Source organism: Lynx rufus, unplaced genomic scaffold (assembly GCF_022079265.1).
Source record: "Lynx rufus isolate CCGP_SWC_20201006 ecotype Redwood Valley unplaced genomic scaffold, mLynRuf1.p SCAF_4, whole genome shotgun sequence".
NCBI lineage: Eukaryota > Metazoa > Chordata > Mammalia > Carnivora > Felidae > Lynx > Lynx rufus.
In genome coordinates, this window is record NW_025814856.1 from 16,072,635 (window position 1) to 16,097,004 (window position 24,370).

Below are 24,370 nucleotides of genomic sequence, written 5' to 3' on the forward strand. Positions count from 1 at the left end.
CATATTGGTTTGATCTTCAATGTGTATCCTGAATCCAGTCATTTCTCACCATGTCCTATTACCACTTTACAAGTCACCAGCATCTTTCTCCCAGATTGCTAGCTTCAGGTCTCCTTGCTTTGCTGTTCCCCCCTGCCTGAAGCTGAAAACAGACTATGTCATTCCTCTATTGAAAACTCTGGGCAAAGTCCTCATAATGGCTCTACGAAGCACGGTGAGATCTACGCCCCACCCTGACCCAAGTTATATCACTCTTTTTGTTCACTCCATTCTAGCCACACCAGGCAGAACTCACTAGGTCTGCCTCAGCACCTTGGAACTATTTCCTCTGCTTGGAATGCTTTCACCCCAGATATTAACACAGCTAATCCCTGTCCCTTTAAATCTTTGCCTAAATATCACTCTCAAGAAGGTTCACCCAGTCTACCTCATTTTAAACTATAACATCTTCCCCCGAAATTCTGGATCCTCCTTACCCTGCTCCATTTTTCAAACCACTTACCTTTGAACATTCTATATTATTCATTAGCACCCCTCACTAGGAGGGGTGCCCATAAGGCCAAAATTTTGCGTGTTTTGTATACCACCCACCCCTAGCGTGCCTGTGTCTGGTACAAAATACGCATATGTTCAAAGAACAGCACTTCTATCATTGTTAAGTACTTGCCTGTCTCTCTCATTAGAGAAGTTCCTTGAAGACTTTAACTGGATCTAATTTGCAGCGTCCTCAACACCTGGCCCCGATAGCAAACACCTAGCGCACAGATACTCAGGTGATTACAGCCATTTTCACCTGAAATACAATCCTATGTGCCACAGGAAAAAAGCCAGGTCTCACAGCTGTGCCTGATTAAAGAGTGAGTACAAGACAAACACAGAACATCAGGCTCCCACTGTTTCTTCAATCAAACTAAATTCACATTTTGTGCCTCAATTTCTTCCCGTGTCAAAGAACCATTTCAAACTACCTAAAGTCTAAAAGGGACACTTGGTCATGTCACCCCCTCAAGCCCACCTCATCTTTTCAAGCTTGACTTACAATCCTACCTCTTTTAACTTTTCCCTGATAACCCCAGAGAGAGAGAAGCATTTACAGAGGCCACGCTCTGTGCCAAGGGCTTTTCACACATAATTTTCATTCAATCCTCCCAAAAGCCCTATGAGGTCGCTACCGTCAGGATCCTGATTTCAAAGATGGGAAAACCTTGGGGGTATAGCTCGGGGGTAGAGCATTTGACGGCAAAGATGGGAAAACCCAAGCTTAGAGACATGGAGTCACTTGCCCAAGGTTCAACGAGTGTACAAGCCCAGGTAGGTCTGATTCTGAAATCCGAGTTCTTTACCCCTACACTGTACTGCTCTGGTCTATCCAGGAGTATCATGACTGACTGGCAGCGTATACATGCTACCTCAACAGGGTTTCCTGTCACTTCACGCTCTGGGCTTCAGTTTCTGCACCTGAAAGACAAGTGACATTGTCCAGGGTGCCGACGAAGATCCCCTCTAGCTCTTACGTTATAACAGAAAACATTTTATAATTCTTCATATACTCCATGCGGGTTAATACACACACACACACACACACACACACACACACACACACACACACACACACCCCCCCCCTTGGAACTCAGTCACTTAGAAATCCAAAGCAGTAACAACAGAAAAGAAGTGAAAATAAAAACTCTCAAGACCTTGTGTAAAACAATAAACATTCTTGATTCTTCCCCACTTAGGTCCACCAAAGATGCACTTCTGAGTCCATTTTGCCACACAATACGAAAAGTGTTTTCCCAAAAAAGTGGAAGGATGTCATCCTTAAAGCCTCTGAACTTCACCACACAACCAGGTAAAAACTGTAAGCAGGCATTTAGTCGGATCAAGGGATAGCATGTTATTTTGTACAACCGTTCAATAAGTGTTTATTGGATGATACAGAGTTGTTGGAGGTTTTCTGAGTCTCACACCAAAAGCCCACATAACATGAGCTTTGTCACTGGACTGAGGATTGTGCAGTAAATCAAAACAAACCTAATCAAGGTAATGTTAACCTAAAAGCAAGGAACCCATGAAAGGATAAAGCCATGTAGGGACAACTTACTGTTGTAAGTTAAGAGTTGGGTTTGTTTAGAAAGGTAGCGTAAGTACTTCTCTTTCGGTGCAGAAACCATCAACACCCCAACAGAATCCTTCTGTGTTGCGACTAAATCTAAAAGTAAGATCCAGACACGACTGGACCAAGTTGCAAAGCTTCGGGCAAAGAGTTCAAAAAAAAAAAAAAAAAAAAAAAAAAAGCCATAGCAGAGCTAAGGTAAAATGTGTCAAAAGAGCAAATCTCTTGGAATCATTCTGCTCACAAAAGTGACAGTTTCAACCGAAACCCCTACCAACCGTTAAGTTTGCAAACAGTCGTACGTTCATATCTCTAGGTAGACTTCGACCAACACCAGCAAATGGAGTTTAAGAATAGCTTTTTAAAACAATAGTCTTGTGAGGGCGGAGGGAAAGAAGTGAATCCAGGCTCTGGAGGTATTGGATACAGTAGCAGCTACAGCCCTCCACAGAAATGTGTTAAAAAAAAAAAAAAAATTGCCCAAGTCTGAAAAAATACGGCCGGGCAAAACTATTTCAGTTTTCTGGAACGCTGTCTCTTTAGAGAATCCTCACACGATCCTCAGTTTTTAAGTCTTTCTGAGCGGTAGAAAGTCATCCATTTAGGGTAAAAGGTTCCTGTTACCAAGGAAGTAGTGTCCCAAAGTGTGCAAATCCCACAATCTGGAAGAGAACGTATGCCCCTCCGAAGGCTTTCATTTTCAGGCGGAAAAACAAACCCGGTGTCACCTCAACATCGGGGCCACACAAACCTCGCCACCATTACAAAACCCAAGTGCCAAAGGTGCAGAAGCTGAAGCCGGAAGCACTGCGAGGCCGGGATCGAGTTCCAGGAGGGGGGGGGGGAAAAAAAACCCGAGAGTGCAGCGCGGACCCTCCACGGACCCCGGCCGAGCGACGCACGCTAGGCCCTTCCGGTCCGAGCCGCCGTCTCCGGGAGGCCGGGCGACAGGCCGGGCGACGGGCCGGGCTTCCACCCGAGCCCGGGGATTCGCGGCCTACCCTCGCCGGTGCCCTCTCGCTGACTCCGACACCGGCAGCTCCTCCGCCTCGGTCCCTGCGCCTGCGGCGCGGCCTGAGGGGTTCGCGGGAAGCCGGAGGAGACCGCCGAGCCACGGGCCGGCCGGGTCGGTGAGGACGCGGCGGCGGCGGAGGCCGTGGCCGCCCCTCCCCCACCGGCCCGGCCCAACCGCCGCTGCGACGCGACCGGCCGCGCCAACGCCGGGCCCAACCGCCGACCCGCGGAGGCCCGGGCGAGGCGGCGGCGCGGGCCTGCTCCCCACGCCGCCCGCGCGAGTACACCGCGGGCCCGTTACTCTTCGCGCCGGCCCGCGCCGCCGCCCGTCAGGACGCGCCGCCCTCGGTTCGGGCCGAGGCGGCGGGAGACCGCGGAGCTGATACTTACTCAGGGGTCGGGTGCTCGGGGTCGTAGAAATCCCCCATCTTCGGAGGCGGCTGCGGCGGCAGCTGCTTCATCGGGAGCGGCTGGAGGCGGCGACGCGAGCCCCCTCCCCGCGGCAGGGCGACGCGCGGGAGGGGAGGGGAGGGGAGGAGGCCGCTGGTCCGACCGCGGCGGCGGCGGCAGGGGCGGCCCGCGTCGCTTGCTCGCTCGTTCCCTCCCTCCCTCCGGCGCCCGCCCGCCCGCCGCTCTCTCCCCCACACACTCACACGGGGAGCGACGCGCACCCCGCCAGCCCCTCCGCCGCACAGGCCCGGCCCCTTAAAGGGACACGCACGGGCCGCGCGTCCGCCGCCAGTCGGCGCTCCCGCAGCTGCCGGGCGACCCCCAGGCGGGGACGGGTCGGCCGGCCCGAGTCTGCCCGCGGCTTCCCGGAACAATAAGCTCCGGGCCCGAGCGCCGTGGACCCGCCCGGGATCCCAAGTGAAGGCGCCGCGGCGACCTCTCCGTCAGGCCCGCCGAGGCGGCGGGGGGCTGAGGCGTGACCCGGCCCGGCCCCAGGCTGTTGGCAGGCGACGTCGGGGGAACGGCCCGAGCCCGCCGGGACTCTAACCTTCCTGCCCCGCCGCCCGTAGCTCCGACGTCCGCGGCCGCGCCGACGACGGCCCCTCCCCCGGGTCCCGGGACTCTGAGGTACCGCGGTCGCCGTTCCTCCCGAGCCTGTCTCCCTTCTCTCCTTTATTTCTCCTGCTCGCGCTCTCTCCCCCTTGCCTCTTCATCTCGCCCCTCGGCAGGAACGGAAACGGAGCCAGGCCGGGGATTCGCCCGGAGCCCAAGCTCCCCGAACGCCCCCTCCTCCTTCCCGCCTCCCTCTGGGTCATCTGCCCCCCACCCCCACCCCAACTCGGCCAGGCCACCGCGCCAGCCTTCCGCCGGCTTCTTAAGGCCTCGGAACAAACATACTTTTTAAAGGCTGCTAATCACTTTCCTGCAAAGATGACAAGGTGCGCTTAAAGGGGACAACTTGAAAGGGCCAGGGTTTTTAGTTCTTATTTTTGGAAGGAGAAACAAGAATGCGCAAAACCTTTAGCTAAACGCTCGGGGCGTTGAAGAGTTCGTGGCAACTGATCATTTTGAAATTGGGAGTTCACAGGATCACCATAACTTTGAGTAAGATTTTACCAGCAGACGGCTGCACGGAAGTCTGTGTTGTGGACTGGAATGTTCGCGTGCCACCCCCCCCCCCCCCACACCGTTGAAAACCCTAACCTCTCAGGGATTAGGAGGTGGGCCTTTGAGGTGATTAGGTCATGGGGGTGGAGCCCTCCTGAATGGAATTAGTGCCCTTATAAAAGAGACCCCATTGAGCTCTCTCGCTGTGCTGTGTGCCACGTGAGGGAGGACTCAAGGAGAAAAGGGAGGACTACCAGAAGAGTTCCTCCAGCAGACTTCAGCCATGCCGGCACCTGCACTCCGATTTCCAGCGTGCAGAACCGTCAGCACTAAATTTCGGTTGTTTGTAGCCACCCAGTCCATGGTATTCTGCTATGGCAGCCTAAAACAAGACGGTATGTGTCCTAATTACTGAAGTGTGACCTAAGTGAATTGACATCCTTTATTAGCTCTTTTTTATATCCTGTGTGCGCGCACGTGTCCGTGCCTGCGTGTATAAATTCATATGCAGGCAGTGTCTATTAGCGTTTTCTCATCGTTTCTCACTTGGGGGTCATTTTGGCTTTTTTTTTTTTTTTTTCTGTTGCCTTTAGGCGTAGGATCCAGGTGCAGGGCCCATCTGATTCCCTAGATTCAAGTCTCCCATGACCACTTCTCTAGACACCATGAACGTTACATAATTTCTGTGTTGTTTTTTTTTTTTTCTCATTGTGAGATGAGAATATTGATGTGGACAGGTCCTTTCACTGTTTTTAAGGATTAAGTGAGAGGATATTTGTAAAGCTCTAAACCTCCAGTAAATGTCAGCACTTAATCAGACATTTCAGGGCAGTGGTTAAGTGTACCAGCCCTGCCACTTTCTAGTATGTGACACTGGGCATCGTTACTTTTCATGCAGGATTGTTGGAGGATTGAATACTATTAAATGCCTTCATCTGTTGTTGTACCAGCGTTTTTTGTGCACGTATTTTAAATCCAAAGAGGATGTATCTTCAGAACTTATTCTTGGGCCTGGCCTCTTGATCAAAGCTGTGGAATAATTTGGTCTTTAGCATTATTATTATTATATATTGACTGCCTCCTGTTTTGTTACATGAAGCTTTCTGCAAATGTGTTTGAAGGAAAAATGTCAAACGTCTTAAGGTGAAACCTAAGAAGCATTTATCCCTGGTGAGCTGAAAACCATAAAAACCTTCATAATTGCTCCTGCCATTACTGCTTCCTGTTGACCCACCCCAGGGGACCCCAGGGTAGCCTTTAGTGACCTTGAAACAAAGTTGACTCAGGCATCTCTTGCTTTGGGGTAGACAAAAAGCCAAAAGTTGGACATTGTCCACTGTTCGGCTCCAGGTACCTGGTAAAGAGTTGGGGGGAAAAATGTGGTTGAGGGGATGGCAGAGGCACCAGTTGCTCCCTCTTCAAAACTAGTATTTGTAAACAAAATGTTTAAGGTAATATACTGGCAAGACAGAACTGACACACACAGAAATAACACAATCAAGACAGTGAGGTATCTAAAGTGCCACTGGATGGTACTTTTTTTTTTCTTTTTTTTTTTTTACCTCCATTGTGCCCAGGCCAAAGCTCTCCTGCCTCACATAGGAACCTGGCCAAAGCTCTAGAGAGAGGAAAATGGTCATTCCCATCCTTGAACCCACAGCTGAAGCTGAATGGGGAAACCACTCCTAACCACTTACCGTTGCCTCTTCCCATCCCGCTCTTCTCGCACCGAATCTTTTCCCCAGGTGAGGATTCTCAGGAGACTGGTTGTGCTCAAGAGATGCCAATTTAGAACAGACCAGCAAGCCCCAGGCCTTCAGTCCTAGGACTCCTCGAAGTTCCTTGCTTTGCCAAGAGGGGGCAGAGTTGACAGTGGCAACAAGGCCAACATTGGGAGTGGGAGCAGGGCAGTGTGGGCAGTTGTGTCTCTACCCATGTGCTCCCACAAAAACTCTCACCCTGGCAGAGTCAGGCCTATTGTGGCAGCCATAGCCTGTGGTTAGTAGTCATCTGCTGATATGTGAAAGGTTGAATATGGTATCAGAGAGGCAGTTTGGGAGTATACATGAATAACATATGCAAAGTTGGGTTATATCAAGATCAAATGTTTGAAAATTCAGGCTTGCCAGTACAAGACTCATGTAGATCACAACAGTTTGTGAGATACTTACTCAGTTTCCTTGATTATTTAAATATTATCTTGAATCTATTCCCAGCTGACATGATCCTTATCTATTTATTCTTTCCACCACCCCCCCCCCACCATGTGCTCTTAAATAGAGGAATGGTGTGTATTACAGATTCCAAAAATGTCTTTTTCTTTATTTGGTCTCTGGGAACCCAAAATTAGCTGTTGCTATGATTGTATATTAACCAAAAAAATCATAAACGCATACAGGTCCATCCTAGCATTAGAGTAGAAACATGACTTGGGCATTTAGAAGCTGTTACATACTGTTTTTTTATGGTGATTTACTGCTTAGTTTTAATAGATCAACAAATTATTCTGTTACAACTGAAATTGATTCCTTTCCATTAATTAAAAATGTAATGAGATACTGGTTGGATCACTTGGATCAAGTGGTTTAAATGTGTATTTACTTCCCTGTAGGATAGAAATATATAAAGCCAACATCTTAGCATTTAGGGAGGATAAAATGTGATAATGTCTGAGAAAGTACTTGGTGAATGTAAACTAACAGCCATGCGCCAAAAAATTAGCTACCTTATAAATTTATGTAGATACCCGAAGCTCGGCATAATTGAAAGTTATTTTAGATTTAATCAGTATACAAAAGATAGGTAGCATCCCTTAGAATAATGGTTATTTTAACTGTTCTACACAAATCTATCACACCCTTTGGCTCAGGAATTCCTTAGAGAAAAGAGTATAATTGCAATTGATCTTCAATCATGTTCAATCTGCAGATCTCCACACAAGAGGAATCTGTGAAACAATACGCAACCCATACTGAGTCCTATCACATACATTATTTATGTCAAGTGAGCACCTTCCTCTGGAGTAGTAGTATACTCTGTAGTTGTCTTTTCTCTTCCATATCTCTTTGTTAACTGACTTCCATTACCTAAGTCTATCTTCCCAACTCCTGTCATTGTAGGCAGAAGCATCATGGTCTTTCATATTTTATAGTGTTTGGCTTGTATGTTCCAGGTGTGTAATAAATACTTTGCTACTTTTTTTTAAAACCTTACCTTTTTTTTTTTTTTTTTTTACTCTTTTTCTTTTAGAAACTCCTCAAGCGTTCACATTGGCTTTTTCTGTCAAGACTACATTGTTGACCAGCTAATAACATCCAGGTAAGCACTGTCTTTTGTGAAGACTCCTTCATAAGCCCCTGAGAGCCAACCATTTCACTGGGCTTGAAAGTGCTGACTTGAAAGAACCATACACTTAACCGTCAAGTACACAGGAATATTATTAGTTATGTGTTAATATGTGTTAATCTCGTCTTCCCTACAAGAGTATCAAACACTCAGGGAACTGATGGAGCGTTTGTTCTATTGTGTTTTGATGTTGGCATCTTGGATCTCGGGAGCTACTTATTGCATCTTTCTTCCCAGCCTTGTCTCTCCCAGCAAAGGACTAAACTCATTTTAACAGATTAATAAACCAAAGATCCTACAGATTAAGGTACTTACCTAGAGTCACATGACTTTTAAGGAATGATAGAGCCAGGATTTGACTGTGGCTCTCTGATTCAAGATATTTTCAGACAAAATATCTGGAGTTTACCACCAACAGAAAACACTCCCTGATGCAAGAAGCAAAGAAATTGGTAAGTAAGTGGTTAAAATTAAAAATGCAATAAAGGAATAATACTAACAATGTGTGTGGTTAATGAAGTAAGGCAAGATGGAACTAATATCCTGGACAACAAAGTCGTACTTTGAAGTGGGAAGGGTGGGATGATGATTAGACTTAAAGTTTTCCAAAGTCCTTGTATTGTTTGGGAAGACAATAAAAATATTGATTAAGCTTTATTCTTTTAAGTATTCAAGTTAAAATATCTCAGGTAACTAAGAGTTTTAATTTCTAAATTAATAGAGGGAGAAAATAGAATAAAAATCCAACAAAAGCATCATGATGATAGAAAAAAGAAACAAATAGTGAAACAAATAGAAATCACAAATAATATGGTAAAAAATAAATGCAAATATTTCAGTAACTATAGTAAATGTAAGCCGAATAAAGTCTCCAATTTAAAAAAAGAATGCAGGGGCGCCTGGGTGGCTTAGTCGGTTAGACTTCGGCTCAGGTCATGTTCTCACAGTTTGTGGTTCAAGCCCGCGTTGGGCTCTGTGCTTCCAGCTCAGAGCCTGGAGCTTGCTTCTGATTCTCTGTCTCCCTCTCTCTGGCCCTCCCCCCGCTCACGCTCTGTCTCACTCTCTCTCTCAAAAATAAACATTAAAAAAAAATTTTTTTTAAATAATAAAAAATAAAAAAAGAATGCAAACAGACAAGAAAACAAAATCCAACAATATGCTAATTTTGAAACATTCTCAAAACGAAGAACATAGAAAAATGTAGGAGGATGGAAAAAGATGTCAGGCTAATATATCAGTAGAAAGCTTACCGGTAACATCAGACAAACTAAGAATAAATGAAGGTTGCTAAATAATGGTAAGTTCAGGACCCTAGGACTTCAGAATTCTAAACGTGTATGTTCATAATTACAGGTCCTTAAAATACTGAAAGCAAACTTTCACAGAACTATGAGAAAAATGTATAAATTTCCCACTGTAGTGGAGATTTTAATACACCTCAAAATAATGAATGGATAGATCTTACAAGAATCAGAAGATATGAGCAACATAATTAAGAGATTAAGGGGCACCTGGGTGGCTGTGTCAAACGTCTGACTCTGGATTTCAGCTCAGGTCATGATCTCACGGTTTGTGAGTTTGAGCCCCACGTGTGGCTCTGCACTGACAGTGCGGAGCCTGCTTAGGATTCTCTCTCTCTACCTCCCTCTCTGCCCCTCCCCTGCTCATGCTCTCTCTCTCAAAATAAATAAAGTTTAAAAAAAAAACGAGACTGAATTAATAGACATATTAAATGTTGTACTTAATAGAGCATTCATATCCTTTTAATGCACACATGTGAGATATTTATGAAGATTGACCACATGTATGTCCATGTGGTAATTCTCAACAAATTTTAGATGACGGATGTTGCATAAGCCACATTCTCTAACAAACATGCAATTAAGTCAGAAATCACTAAGGGGAGAAAAATACATTTGAATATTGAAACACATGCTTGCAAATAACTTGTTGGTCAGAAAAAAAAAAACTATGATGGGAATTACAAAATAATTGGAACTAAAGAACAATGAAATGTAAATCCTGGATTTTCCTCACTAGGAAAAATTTTTTTCTTTTTGTTTTGTATCTAGATGAGAAGATGCATTTAGCAGAGCCTAATGTGGTCATCACTTCACAATATATGCAAATCAGACCATCACACTGTATGCCTCAAACTTACATGGTGATTTAATGCAATTATTTCTCAATAAAACTGGAAAAAATAGTGAAATACCAAAATCATAGATATAGCTAAAGCAGTAATTAAAGGGAAATTAGGAATTTAAATACTTATGGAGGAAAAGACAAAATTGACAATTACATGTCAAACCTAAAGTAGAAGTAAAGAAAAAATAAAGATGAGAGTACAAAATTAATGAAAGAAAAGGCATACAATGGAGAAGATGCACAAAGCCAACAATTCTTTCTGAACGAACAATTTGACCAAACTCTGACAAACTGGGGAAAAAGTAGAAGATACAAGTAATGAGAAGAGGGACAAAACTGTGGAAACTACTGCAATGATAAAATTGACCCAAAAAATGAACAATCTGATATCAATAAATCTGAAAACTTAGATCAACTCGGATAACTTTCTAAGATAATAGAAATTAGCAAAACTGATTTAGTGAGAAATGAAAAACCTATCTGTTCCTAAAACTATGAAAAAATTAATCAGTAGTATGGGGTGCCTTGGTGGCTCATCGGTTAAGTGGCTGGCTCTTGATTTCAGCTCCGGTCATGATTTCACAGTCATGGGATCCACCTGCATCGGGCTCTACACTCAGCATGGAGCCTGTTTGGAATTCTCTCTCTCCCTCTTTCCCTGCCCCTCCCTCGCTCGTTCTCTCAAAATAGATAAACTTTTTAAAAAATGTTTAATAAGATTAATCAGTAGTCAATTTTCCCTCAAAAAGAAAGGAAGGGGTAGAAGGACAGACAGACTCAGACAAAGATAGGACAAAAAAGGAAAAGGTTACAAGCTATTCTCATTCTTCAACAAAGATGGAATAATCCTGAACAAAATATTAAAGCAAATCCAGCGATTCATCAAAAAGATAAAAACTATAATCAAGTTGAATTTATTTCAGGAATGAAAGGGTTCGATGTTGCAAACTTTTTAAAGCAATTCACCATACTGACAAATTATGATGGTGTGATAGGCAGAATAATAGCTCCCCAAAGATGTCCACTTCCTCATCCCTAGAACCTGTATTTTTCTTTTTGCAGCAAAAGGGACTTGGATGTGATTGAGTTACACACCTTGGGATGGGGAGGTTATCTTGGATTATCTGGGCTCAGTCTAATAATAAATCCTAAAAATGGAAGAGGAAGGCAAAAGAGAGATGAAAAAGGGCAAGGACTTAACCTGCCTGTTGCTGGCTTTGAAAATGGAGGAAAAGGGCCATGAGCCAAGGAATGTGGCAGCCTCTGCAAGATGAAAATAACCCTCACTCATTTTTACAGCCAGCAAGAAAATAGGGACTGTGGTCCTACAACCTCTAGGAACTGAATTCTGCCAATAACCCAAATGAGCAGGAAATAGATTTTCTCCCAGAGCCTCCAGAATGGAATGCAACCTGCCAATACTGTTTTTAGTTCAGTTAGACCCATACTGGATTTCTGGTGTGCGGAAATTTATGTTGTCTTATGCTTCTAAGTTTGTAGCAATTTGTTACATCAGCAATTGAAAGCTAATACAAGATGGTACAACCAAATACTTTTAGATGCAGGCAAAAGTGTTAACTTTCAGTAACCATTCTTAATTTTAAAAAAAGAAAAGAAAGAGAAAAAAAAACCCTTTAACAAACCAGGAATAGAATGAAACTTCCTTAACCTGATAAAGATCTAGAGCAAACATGATACATCATTGTGAAATCATTTTTTATTTCTTTTGAAATTAAAAAGCAAAATGTTTGCTATCACATTTCTTTTTTTTCTTTTTTCTTTTTCTTTTTTTTTTTTTTTTTTGCTATCACCACTTCTTTTCAAATTGTACTTGAGTCCTAGCCAGCAAAATAAAACAATGCAAGAAATAAAACAGGTAAGAAGTAAAAAGGACAGTTGTTATTTACAGGTGGTATGATTGTCTATTTAGAGAAGCCCAAATCATTTACAGAATAATACTTAGAACTAAAAACATTTCTTCAAGTTTTTCAGATTAAAAAAAAAAGTCAACTTCATTTCCATAATCCAGCAGTTAGAAAGCACAAGCAAATAAAACATACCATTTACAAAAACAACACCAACATCAAAATATGAGAGCTAGGTTATCTTACTGGTTATCCATCTGGAGAGCAAGTAAAAATGGATCCTTATTTCATATTTAACCCAAAAGTCAATTCCAGATGGATTAAAGACTTCAATATGAAAGGCAAAACATGGAAAGATTTAGAATAAAATATAGAATAATACATCATCTTTAGTACATGCCCATGTGATAGAAAAAATGTTCTTAAAATTCAAAGTGCAAACCAAAGGGGTCAAAACTCAGCTCCTTTGAAACTTTGTCGTCAGAAGACAAAAAGTGAAAGGAAAAATCATAAACTGGACAGAAAGACCTGCAACACACATAACAACAACAACAAAAGTGTCTACACCCCAGTATAGTGGTACTAACCACATACAACTGGCAAGTACTTAAAATGTAACTAGGCCAAATTAAGATGTGTGTAAGTATGAAAAAGACACCAGATTGCAAAGAGTTAGTACAAAAAAAAAAAAATATATATATATATATACATGTATATATGTATGCATTATTACATGTTGAAATGATAATATCTTGGTAAGTATATTGTATTATTAAGTAAAAAATATAAAAAATAATTTGGCCTGTTTCTTATCACTATTTTAAATGAGGCTTCTAGAAAATTTGAAATTACATTTTGACTTGCATTTTATTTCTGTTGGACAGCACTGATCTAGAATATATAAGGAACTCGTGCAAATCAGGGGAAAAAAACAGTTTTTTAAATTGGCAAATATCACCAAAGAGGACAAATTAATAGCTAAGAAACATTGAAAAGATGTTTTAGGGAAATCAGATACGATGCAGTGTTAGTGGGAGTGTTAATTAGTATAATAGCTTTGGAAAACAATTTGACTTTACCTAGTAAAGATGAGTATGGGCATACCCTACAACCCAACAACTACACTCTTAGATATGCAAACTAGAGAAACTTGCACATGTACCACAAAGGCCATGTTTGGAAATGTTCTTAGCAGTATTGGCAAATGTCCCATCAACTGTAGTGTATTTATGTAAGGAATGATTAAACAGCATTTGAAAACAGGGGCTCCTGGGTGGCTAAGTTGGTTAAGTGTCCAAGTTCAGCTCAGGTCATGATTTCACAGTTCATGAGTTCAAGCCCCACATTGAGCTTTCCACTCTCAGCCCAGAGCCTGCTTCAAATCTTCTGTATCCCTCTCTCTCTGCCCCCGCCCCCCAAAGAATAAAAAATAAGATGAAATTTCCAGCTACACCTATCAAAATGGTTAAATCTCAGGAACAGGGGTGCCTGGGTGGCTCTGTCAGTTAAGCGTCCCACTTTGGCTCAGGCCATGATCTCATGGTTTATGGGTTCAAGTCCCACATCGGGCTGTGTGCTGACAGCTTGGAGCGTGCTTGGATTCTGTGTCTCCCTCTCTCTGTACCCCTCCCCTGCTCATGGTCTGTATCTCAAAAAATAATAATAATAAAAATAAATGTTAAAAAATAAATCTTAATAACATAATAAGCAGGAAAAAAGACATAAAAGGATATATAATTTTTTTTCTATTTATATGAAGTTTTACAAGTCAAAATTAACAGATTATGCAGGGATTTAAACAAGAAAATTCAGGGGTGCCTTGGTAGCTCAGTCAGTTAAGCATCTGAAGCTTGATTTTGGCTCAGGTCATGATCTCATGGTTCATAAGATGGAGCCCCACATCAGACTCTGCACTGACAGTGTGGAACCTCCTTGAGATTCTTTCTCTCTCTGCCCCTCCCCCCAAGAGTAAATAAATAAACATTTTTTAAAAAAACATGTCAAAACTCAAAGGGAAAAAAACTGAAGGGAGAAGTAAAAAAATTCAGGTTCTTTTTTTTTCTATAGGGGGAAAAGGAATCATATGGAAGCATCCAGGAGGCTTCAGAGAATCACTAAAGCTCTATTTCTTAAACTAGGTTGTAAGTACATAGTTGTTTTACTGTTATTTTGTCTACCCTCTGCTTGATTCATAATTGTATCTACTTACTTTTTTTTTTTTAATTTTTTTTTTTTTAATTTTTTTTAAGTTTATTTTTGGGAGAGAGACAGAGTGAGAGGGGGAGGGGCAGAGAGAGATTGGGAGAGAAAGAATCTATAGCAGGCTCTGCACTGTCAGTGTGGAGCCCGACATGGGGCTCGAACTCATAAACCATGAGATTGTGACCTGAGCCGAGACAAGGAGTCGGACGCTTAACTGACTGAGCTACCCAGGCGCCCCATCTACTTACTATTTAATAAAAATTTGTGTGTATCCTTTGACTCGGCAAATTCTATTTCTGAAATTCTAGTATATAGAAATAAAAATACTTTTACAAAGAATAAATGTACAAAGATATTAATTGTATTGTTACTTATGTTGGGGGAAATAAAGAGAATGCTCCTAAACAATGGAATGGAAGAATACATTTTGTAATATTCATACCAAGGAATGTTAACGCTGTCATTTAAAAGAATGAATTTTTGGAATGCAAGCCGGTGCAGCCACTCTGAAAAACAGTATGGAGGTTCCTCAAAAAACTAAAAATAGAACTACCCTACGACCCAGCAATTGCACTACTAGGCATTTATCCACGGGATACAGGTGTGCTGTTTCGAAGGGACACATGCACCCCCATGTTTATAGCAGTGCTATCAACAATACCCAAAGTATGGAAAGAGCCCAAATGTCCATCGATGGATGAATGGATAAAGAAGATGTGATATATATATGCAATGGAGTATTACTCAGCAATCAAAAAGAATGAAATCTTGCCATTTGCAACTACGTGGATGGAACTGGAGGGTATTATGCTAAGTGAAATTAGTCAGAAAAGGCAAAAATCATATGACTTCACTCATATGAGGACTTTAAGAGACAAAACAGATGAACATAAGGGAAGGGAAACAAAAAAAACAGGGAGGGGGACAAAACAGAAGAGACTCATAAATATGGAGAACAAACAGAGGGTTACTGGAGGGGTTGTGGGTGGGGGGATGGACTAAATGGGTGAGGGGCATTAAGGAATCTACTGAAATCATTGCTTCACTATATACCAACTAATTTGGATGTAAATTTTAAAAAATAAAAAAGTTAAATCAAAAAATAATAAAGAATGAATTTTCTTAGGGGCACCTGGGTGGCTCAGTCGGTTGAGCATCCAACTTTGGCTCAGGTCATGATTTTGCGGTTTGTGAGTTTGAGCCCTGTGTCGGGCTCTGTGCTGACAGCTCAGAGCCTGGAGCCTGCTTCGGATTCTATGTCTCCCTCTCTGCCCCTCCCCTGCTCATGCTCTCTCAAAAATAAATAAACATTGAAAAAAAATTTTAATAAAATAAAGGAATGAATTTTTGCTATACTAGATGTTCTAGAGGAGTTTCCATGAGGTTTTGGGATTTGTTGAATGGGAAAAGCTTAAGATGCTTAAACTTCTATATACATGCATTTAAAAAAATTTTTTTTCATACAGAGAAAGATACAAGTGGATATATGCTGTCTAGTTATCTTTTTTTGGACATTATTTTAAAGTTTATTTATTTATTGAGAGAGAGTATGCACACACAAATGGTGGAGGGGCAGAGAGAGAGAATCCCAAGGAGGCTCTATGCTGACAGCACAGAGCCTGTCCTGGGGTTCGATCCCATAAACTGTGAGATCATAACCTGAACTGAGATCAAGAGTGGGACACTTAACTGGCTGAGCCACCCAAGTGCCTCTAGTTATCTTGATTTGAGAGTTAGGAGAAATGAAGGAAGGAGGAAATGATAGGAAAAAAAGAAAATTACCACCACATCCCAGTAAATATATTGTGATCCTGTGTATATATAAAACTACAGATGTTTGTATATATTTAGAGATCCATTAAGAAATTGGGAGAAAAAAATAGAGTTGAATATATATTTACTGACACAGGGATATCAACTGAAAAAAGTTAAGTTCCAGAGTAGTATGTGTACGGAGTCATACTAGTCATTTCAATTAAGCCAAAAGCCATATATATGCATATTCATGTAAGAGCTTTTATAAATATATCTGAACAATGAGAGATGCGGAATATTATATTGTCTGTTAATATTGCTGATGGTTTGGATGCAGGAAGTGAGAGAAAAACAAAGATAAATCCTAAATTTTTTACCTCAGCAACTGATGACTGATGGAGACTGGTGGAGACTTATGGAGACTGGGGGAGAAATAGGTCAGGGGATGTGGGATTAATAATTCTGCTTTGAACATATTAAGGCAGAGAATGTTGCTAAACATTCAAATGGAGATACAAAGTGACCAGTTCAACAATACCAGTTAGGAATTTAGAGGAATGCTATAAACACATAGATTTTGAAGTCATCAGTGTACGAGTCTGCATGAGATCTACTAGGGAGAAAGTATAGCTAGAGAAAAGGGCAGGTAAAAGGACAGGGCCCAGGATTGAGCATTTGGGAACATTAGTATTTACAGGTCATAAAGAATGATAAGCCACCAAAGGGACAAAGGTGAAGAAAACAGGAGAGTGTGGTCTTGTGGAAGCCATGAGAAGAAAGCTTTTAAATGAATGAACAGAGAAATTCAGAAGCGATGTGCTTCCCACTCTTAACTAGTTTTCATATTTATCTTAGTATGTTATCAGTTGTTACATAATAAAACAGTGATTTAAAATAAAAAATAGTCATGGGGCACCTGGATGGCTCAGTTGGTTAAGTGGCTGACTTTGGCTCAGGTCATGATCTCACGGTTTGTGAGTTCAAGTCCCGCGTCAGGCTCTGTGCTGACAGCTCAGAGCCTGGAGCCTGCTTTAGATTCCGCGTCTCCCCCTCTCTCTGCCCCTTCCCTGCTCACACTCTGTCTCTCTTGCTCTCTCAAAAATAAACATAAAAAATTTTTTTAATAAAATAAAAAATAGTCATTTATTGTGCTTACAAATTTTCAGCCTGGTCAGGACTCAGGCAAGGAAGGTTAGTCTCTGCTCCACATGGGATCACCTGGGACAGCTCTACTGAAAGCTAGCAGTTTTGTTTCCAAGGTGGCTCACACATGCTGCAGTCAAGTTGGTACAGGCTGTTGGGTGGCAGCTCAGCCAAGGCCGAGGACCAAGGCCCTTAGTTCTTCCTGTTAGACCTCTTCATGTGGCCTGGGCTTTTTCATAGTATAGTAGCTATTTCTAACAGTGGGCCTCCTAAGAAAGAGCTGAGTAAAAACTACATTTTATGACCGAGCCTTAAGTCACATAGCATTTACTTCCATTATACTCTATTAATTGAAGCAATCACAAGACCCACCCAAGTTCAAGGGGAAAGAACATAACTCCACCTCTTAATGGGGGAGTGGTGAGGTTTTGGAAGAGCACTTTGGATGGGAAATATCATTACCATTTGGTGAAAATATCTACACAAAACTAGTCTGGCTTAACAGCTAAAAAGCAAAGCCTAGCAATGTCTGCACAGATGGGTGCCAAATTTATTGACAGAGTATATTAGAAAGAAACTGCTTGGGGTGCCTGGGTGGCTCAGTCACTTAAGCGTCCAACTTCAGCTCAGGTCATATCTCACCGTTTGTAAGTTCAAGCCCCACATCCGGCTCTGTGCTGTCAGCTCAGGGCCTTGAGCCTGCTTCAAATTCTGTGTCTCCCTCTCTCTCTGCCCCTCCTCCACTCACACTCTGTCTCTCTGTCTCAAAAATGAATAAACATTAAAAAAAAAACAACATTGCAACCAAGTGTATAAGAATCACATTTAATGCAGTACCTCAAAAAGAGTTCTATGCGATATATATTTCATAATTGAAGGGGAAAGCCTGGTTATAAGATGAGGCATAGATTGGGCAGATACTTTTTTCATGTTAAGTGACAAAGACCACAACATTATTCATATTAACAATATCACTTAAATTTAGTATGTCCATATAAAAAGATCTCTTTTGAAAAATCATGTTTAATATTACCAGTTCTAGCTATTTCATTTAATTTAAAGTTAAAATTTTTTAATGAAATAAAGAAAAAAGTAGACACTGGATGATATTCTTAGAAAAATGAAAATCCCCAAACTTGGATCAAGAAGAATCAGAAAGCTTTTGGGGGCCCCTGGATGGCTCGGCTGGTGGGACATGCGACTCTTGGTCTCAGAGTTGTGAGTTTGAGCCCCACATTGGGTGTAGACATTACTTGAAAATAAAAAATGTTAGGGGCACCTGGGTGACTCATTTGGTTAGGCGTCCTACTCTAGCTCAGGTCATGATTTCACAATTCGTGGGTTTGAGCCCTATGTCGGACACTGTGCTGACAGCTTAGAACCTGGAGCCTGTTTTGGATTCTGTGTCTCCCTCTCTCTGCCCCTCCCATGCTTGCTCTCTGTCTCTCTTTCTCAAAAATATTTTTAAAATGTTTTAATTTTTAAAAAAAATCTTAAAATCAGAAAGCTTGAATAACCACAGAGGAAATAAAGGGTAGTCAAATATCTAAAAGAGATGCCAGATTGCTTCATTAAAGAAGAAAATTTTAGAGGTACCTGGGTGGCTCAGTTGGTTGAGTGCCAGACTTGATTTCAGCTCACATCATGATCCCGGGATCATGGGATCAAGCCCTATATCATGCTCCATGCTGAATGTGGAGCCTGCTTAAGATTCTCCACCCACTCCCCTCTCTCTCCCCTTCTGTCCCTCCTTCCTCCTGGTGTTTTCTCTCTCCCTCTCTCTCTCTCTCTCTCAAATAGAAAAAGAAAAGTGTATATGATTATCTCAGTAAATGTAAAAAATATTAATGAAGTTTAACACTCATTACTGCCAAATATGCTTAGTGAACTAGAAGCAGAAGAAAATTTAATATGAAAATGTTTATTGGAAAATTATAGCAAACATCATAACGTGGAACACTGGGAACTCCTGGGAGCTTTCCCATTAAAAGTAGAAATGTAAGTATATTGATAGCACTGTACTAGAGGGCCTAATAGATTAATTAATGCCTATAAATAAAGAGGGAAAGGAAAATATTACACATTTTCTGCAGACAATGTGATGTAGGATATAGAATATTGAAGAAAATCAGCTGGTTAACTAGTAGCTCTGATAAAAGTTTAATATCAATGTGGCTGGATACAAGGTTAGCCTATTTTTTTTTTAAGTTTTAGGAGTCCCATGATCATTCTCAGGTCAGGTATTTTACTAGAATGATTCTCAAGACTTACTTGCAGGCTATTCTCACAGCTAAGGCTATTACAGCAAAAGATATCAAGTAAGAGCAGCAGAACAAAAATATGCCTTGGGTGAAGTCCAGAGAAATCAGACATAGGTTTCCAAGTCTTTCCCCTCCTGGGACTGCACAGGATACACCCTTTCTAGCAGCAAACTGGAAGGATATGTGAATTGTCTGCCCAAGGAAGCTCACTCTGGTCCAGGGGTCTGAAGCTCTTATCACAGGTTGGTCACATAGGCAACTGTTTTGGCTACATGACCATCCATGATAACTGATACTCGGGACCCCAGCAGTGAAATGAGGTACATCATCAATCTTGGTGTTTGTGCGAAGCAATCCTGATAAAGTGGTACAGCATCATCCATTATTCTAGGCATACAGAACATTATCAGGAACATAAAGAGCATTCTGAAGGCCATATTCTTAGTGGTTGGCCAACGGTTAACAGGGTTCTAGGCTCCCCAAGAGACATGCAAAGACTGAGCAACCAGACCTACTGTATTAACTCTTTTCTTTGCAAAAATGAACAATGTTAACCAGTTTTTTTTTTTTAGTGTTTTGTTTATTTTTGAGAGAGAGAGACAGAATACAAGCAGGGGAGGGGCAGAGAGAGAGGGAGACACAGAATCCAAAGCAGGTTCCAGGCTCTGAGCTGTCAGCACAGAGCCCCATGCGTGGCTTGAACTCATGAACTGCAAGATCATGCCATGAGCCAAAGTCGGATGCTTAACCTACTGAACCACCCAGACAGTCTTAACCAATTTTAAAATGTAAGAAGGAAAGAATCCCATTCATAATGGCAACAAAAGTATAATAAACTTAATAAGAAATAAGCACACCCTATATTAAGAAAACTGAAAAAAGTAAAGTTTTAAGAAATGGGGAAATAAATGTTATACCTAGATAGAAAGATAATATTGACTTTTGGTTCTGGATAAAAAGGGAATAAATACACATCTTACTCCTCTACAAAGATCAGCTAAAAAACAAAACAAAACAAAACCACAAAAACCCTGGACATTATACGTAAAATAAACCAAAATGACTCTGAAGTCTTACTGGCTTGGGACTTTGGGATCACAGGATGATATAGTGATGATACACCTGGGTTTTCTCTTTTGGTCTCCTATACCCTAGACTGAGTGCTAGAGAAGCTGGAAACTAAGAAAGGCCAACAGGAATACACACACAAAAAGCCCCCCACAAGCTGCTTCTCTAGCTCATGCCCCAAGAAAGGGGCCACCTACCAAGAGAGAAATAGACAATACTTCCCTACCCTACCAAACAACATGGAACAAAACCATGGTCTCTCTCTACTCCTGTCAGCAATACCTCGGGAATGGGGAGCATAGAGTGCCACTCCCAACTGTAATGTGGCACCACCCCTCACTTCCAGAGGGGTTGTATTAGAGAAGACTGAATGGGAAGTTGGGATTTTTTTTTTATCCCTGCTGGTGGTATTGAGGCCCCTCTATAGTGTCAGTGGAGGCCACATGGGGATTCTGGATGTGTTCCCACCAACCATAAAATGGTGCTCCTCCCTTTACCCTTCAGTATCAGAGAAGGCTGAGTGTGAAGATGGAACTTTCACCAACACCCAACAATAATGAGGCCTCCCCTCCCAACAAGTCACCCCTCCCCTCTCACCCACAGTGATGTCAGGCATAGTGGGAGGTAAGATACCTGACTTCCATACAAAGGAACAAGGCACTGAGGTACCACTTCCCTCTTGAGGGATCAAGAAAGTCAAATGTGAAGTCTAGAATTTCATCCCCACCTGGCAGTAAGGAGGTGGTACCCCATTCCTCTCTGGCATGGTGTCACAGACAACCTGCTAAAATAGATTTATGTGAGATCCAGAGTCTCAGGGGCGCCTCAGTGGCTCAGTTGGTTAAGCATCCAACTTCAGCTCAGGTTATGATCTCACATTTCATGAGTTCAAGCCCTACGTTGGGCTCTGTGCTGATAGCTCAGAGCCTAGAGCCTCCTTCAGATTCTGTGTCTCCCTTTCTCTCTGCCCCTCCCCTGCTCACACTGTTTCTCTCTCTCTCTTTCTCTGTCTCTCTCGAAAAAGGAATAAACATTTTAAAAAAAAAAAGTTTTTTAAAGACCCAGAGTCTCATGTCTCTAAATGTCCAGGGTACAATTTAAAAAAAAAAAAGATCACTCACTATACCAAGAACCAGGAAAATTTCAACTTGAATGACAAAATACAACTTTAAAAATGCTGACACCAAAATGAATCAGATGTCAGAATTATCTGACAAGGATTTTAAAGCAACCATCATAAAACAGCTTCATCAAGCATTTGTGATGAAACAAATAAGCTTGAAACAAATAAAAGCAAAAAGTCTCAGCAAAGATATAAAGTAGAACCAAATGGAAACGTTCAATTCAGTGGGTAAGCTCAAAAACAGAATGAAGACAGAGGAAAGAACCAGTGAACTTGAAGCTAAGACAATTAAAGCTACCCAATCTGAACCACAAAGAGAAAATAGAAAAAAATAATGAAATGGTCATCAGCAACCAGTGGAAGTATAACAAAAGATATACATTTGTGTAATCAGAGTCCCAGAAGAAGAGAAAGAAGGAGGGGCTGAAAAAGTATTCAAAGACATGATGGCTACATGAAAAGATGCTCAACGTCGCTCCTCATCAGGGAAATACAAATCAAAACCACACTCAGATATCACCTCACACCAGTCAGAGTGACCAAAATGAACAAATCAGGAGACTATAGATGCTGGAGAGGATGTGGAGAAATGGGAACCCTCTTGCACTGTTGGTGGGAATGCAAACTGGTGCAGCCGCTCTGGAAAACAGTGTGGAGGTTCCTCAAAAAATTAAAAATAGACCTACCCTATGACCCAGCAGTAGCACTGCTAGGAATTTACCCAAGGGATACAGGAGTACTGATTAATAGGGGCACTTGTACCCCAATGTTTATAGCAGCACTCTCAACAATAGCCAAATTATGGAAAGAGCCTAAATGTCTATCAACTGACGAATGGATAAAGAAATTGTGGTTTATATACACAATGGAGTACTACGTGGCAATGAGAAAGAATGAAATATGGCCCTTTGTAGCAACGTGGATGGAACTGGAGAGTGTTATGCTAAGTGAAATAAGTCATAGAGAGAAAGACAGATACCATATGGTTTCACTCTTATGTGGATCCTGGGAAACTTAACAGAAGACCATGGGGGAGGGGAAGAAAAAAAAAGAGAGAGAGAGAGAGAGATTAGAGTGGGAGAGAGCCAAAGCATAAGAGACTCTTAAAAACTGAGAACAAACTGAGGGTTGATGGGGGGTGGGAGGGAGGGGAGGGTGGGTGATGGGTATTGAAGAGGGCATCTTTTGGGATGAGCACTGGGTGTTGTATGGAAACCAATTTGACAATAAATTTCATATATTAAAAAAAAAGACATGATGGCTGAAATTTTCCAAATTTGTCAAAATACATAAACCTATAGATTCAAGAAGCTGGACAAATCATAAACAGGACATACCGAAAGAAATCACCCCAAGATACATCATATTTAAACTTCTTAAAACTAGAGACAAAGGAAAAAATTTTGAAAGCAATGACAGAGAAATAACACCTATAGGAGAAGGTTTTTTTTGAATGACATCAGATTTCTCATGAGAAACTATGAATGTCAAAAGAAGCACATTTTCCAAGTACTCAAGGAAAAGAACTGTGAACCCCAAATTCTACATCTGGTGAAATTATCCTTCAAGAATGAAGGGAAATAGGGGCACCTGGGTAGCCCAGTCAGTTAAGTGGCTGACTCTTGATTGGCTCAAGTCATGCATGATCTCACAGTTTATGACATTGAGCCCTATGTTGGGCTCTGCACTGACATAGCAGAGCCTGCTTGGATTCTCTCTCCCTCACTCTCTGCCCCCTCCCCTGTTCATGCACCCCCCCCCCCCACAAATAAATATTAGGGAAAAAAAGAATGAAGGAAAACTACAGAAAACTTAGAAGAAGCAAGAATTTGTCACCACTAAACATACTCTAAAAATTGCTAAGGAATGTTCTTAAAATATAAGGAAGATGATAAAAGATGAAAACTTAGAATATCAGGAGGAATTAAACCACAATAGAAACAGTGAAAATATTGGTAAATACCTTCCTTCTTCTCTCAAGTTTTAAAAATGATGTTTGATAGTTGAAGCAATATATATAACATTGCCTGATATGGTTCTCAGTGTATGTAGAAGAAATATTTAAGACAATTATAAATAGGGGAGGGTAAAAGGACTTAAAGGGAGGTAAGGTTTTGAAACTTCATTTGAACTGGTAAAATATTAAAACCTGCATACTGTGATAAGTAATGTGTGTATAATGTAATATCTAGAGCAACTACCAAAAAACTCTATACGCTCAAAAACACTATAGATAAATCAAAATTGAATTTTTTTTTCCAAAATGGAATTCTTTTAAAAAATCAATCAACTCACAAGAAGGCAAGAAAAAGAAAAAAAGAGAAATGGAAAATAGAAGGAATGAACAAAACAAAAAAGAAAATGACAGATTTAAGCTCTAACATATCATTGATCAAATTAAATATAAATTATCTAAATACAGTAATTAACAGAGATTAGGAGAGTAAATTTTTAGGGGCACCTGAGTGGTTCAGTTGGTTTTGGCTCAGGTCATGATCTCACAGTTTGTGAGTTTGAGCCCCACATCGGGCTCTGTGCTAACAGTGTGGAACCTGCTTGAGATTCCATCTCTCCCTCTCTCTTTGCCCCTCCACTGCTTGCACTGTCTCTGTCTCTCTCAAAATAAATAAACAGGGGCTCCTGGGTGGCTCAGTTGGTTAAGCATCTAACTTCATCTCACATCATGATCTCACAATTCATGAGTTCAAGCCCCATGTTGGGCTCTGTGCTGACAGCTCAGAGCCTGGAGCCTGCTTTGGATTCCGTGTCTCCCCCT

The 24,370-nt window shown here is 41.5% G+C and overlaps 1 protein-coding gene and 1 long non-coding RNA gene across 4 annotated transcripts in view; one reads left to right on the forward strand and one right to left on the reverse strand.

The window, feature by feature from the left end:
* SETD2 (SET domain containing 2, histone lysine methyltransferase) overlaps positions 1 to 3,690 on the reverse strand; it is a 125,525-nt gene extending 121,835 nt beyond the window's left edge. For 2 of the 3 annotated variants that reach the window (XR_006965015.1, XR_006965014.1), the window contains exon 1: positions 3,518 to 3,690. Coding sequence is in view for 1 of the 3 variants with exons in the window: in XM_047095299.1 (XP_046951255.1) it covers positions 3,518 to 3,588 (71 nt within the window). In the remaining 2 variants the exon portion in view is untranslated. The remainder of the gene's footprint in view (positions 1 to 3,517) is intronic. The other variant, XM_047095299.1, reaches the window with a different exon arrangement.
* A 34-nt stretch (positions 3,691 to 3,724) lies between these two features.
* Positions 3,725 to 10,592, forward strand: LOC124523535 (uncharacterized). Its single transcript, XR_006965017.1, has 4 exons — positions 3,725 to 4,204; positions 7,934 to 8,002; positions 8,267 to 8,481; positions 10,102 to 10,592. It is a non-coding gene; the product is annotated as an uncharacterized LOC124523535 (long non-coding RNA).
* Positions 10,593 to 24,370: the final 13,778 nt, after the last annotated feature.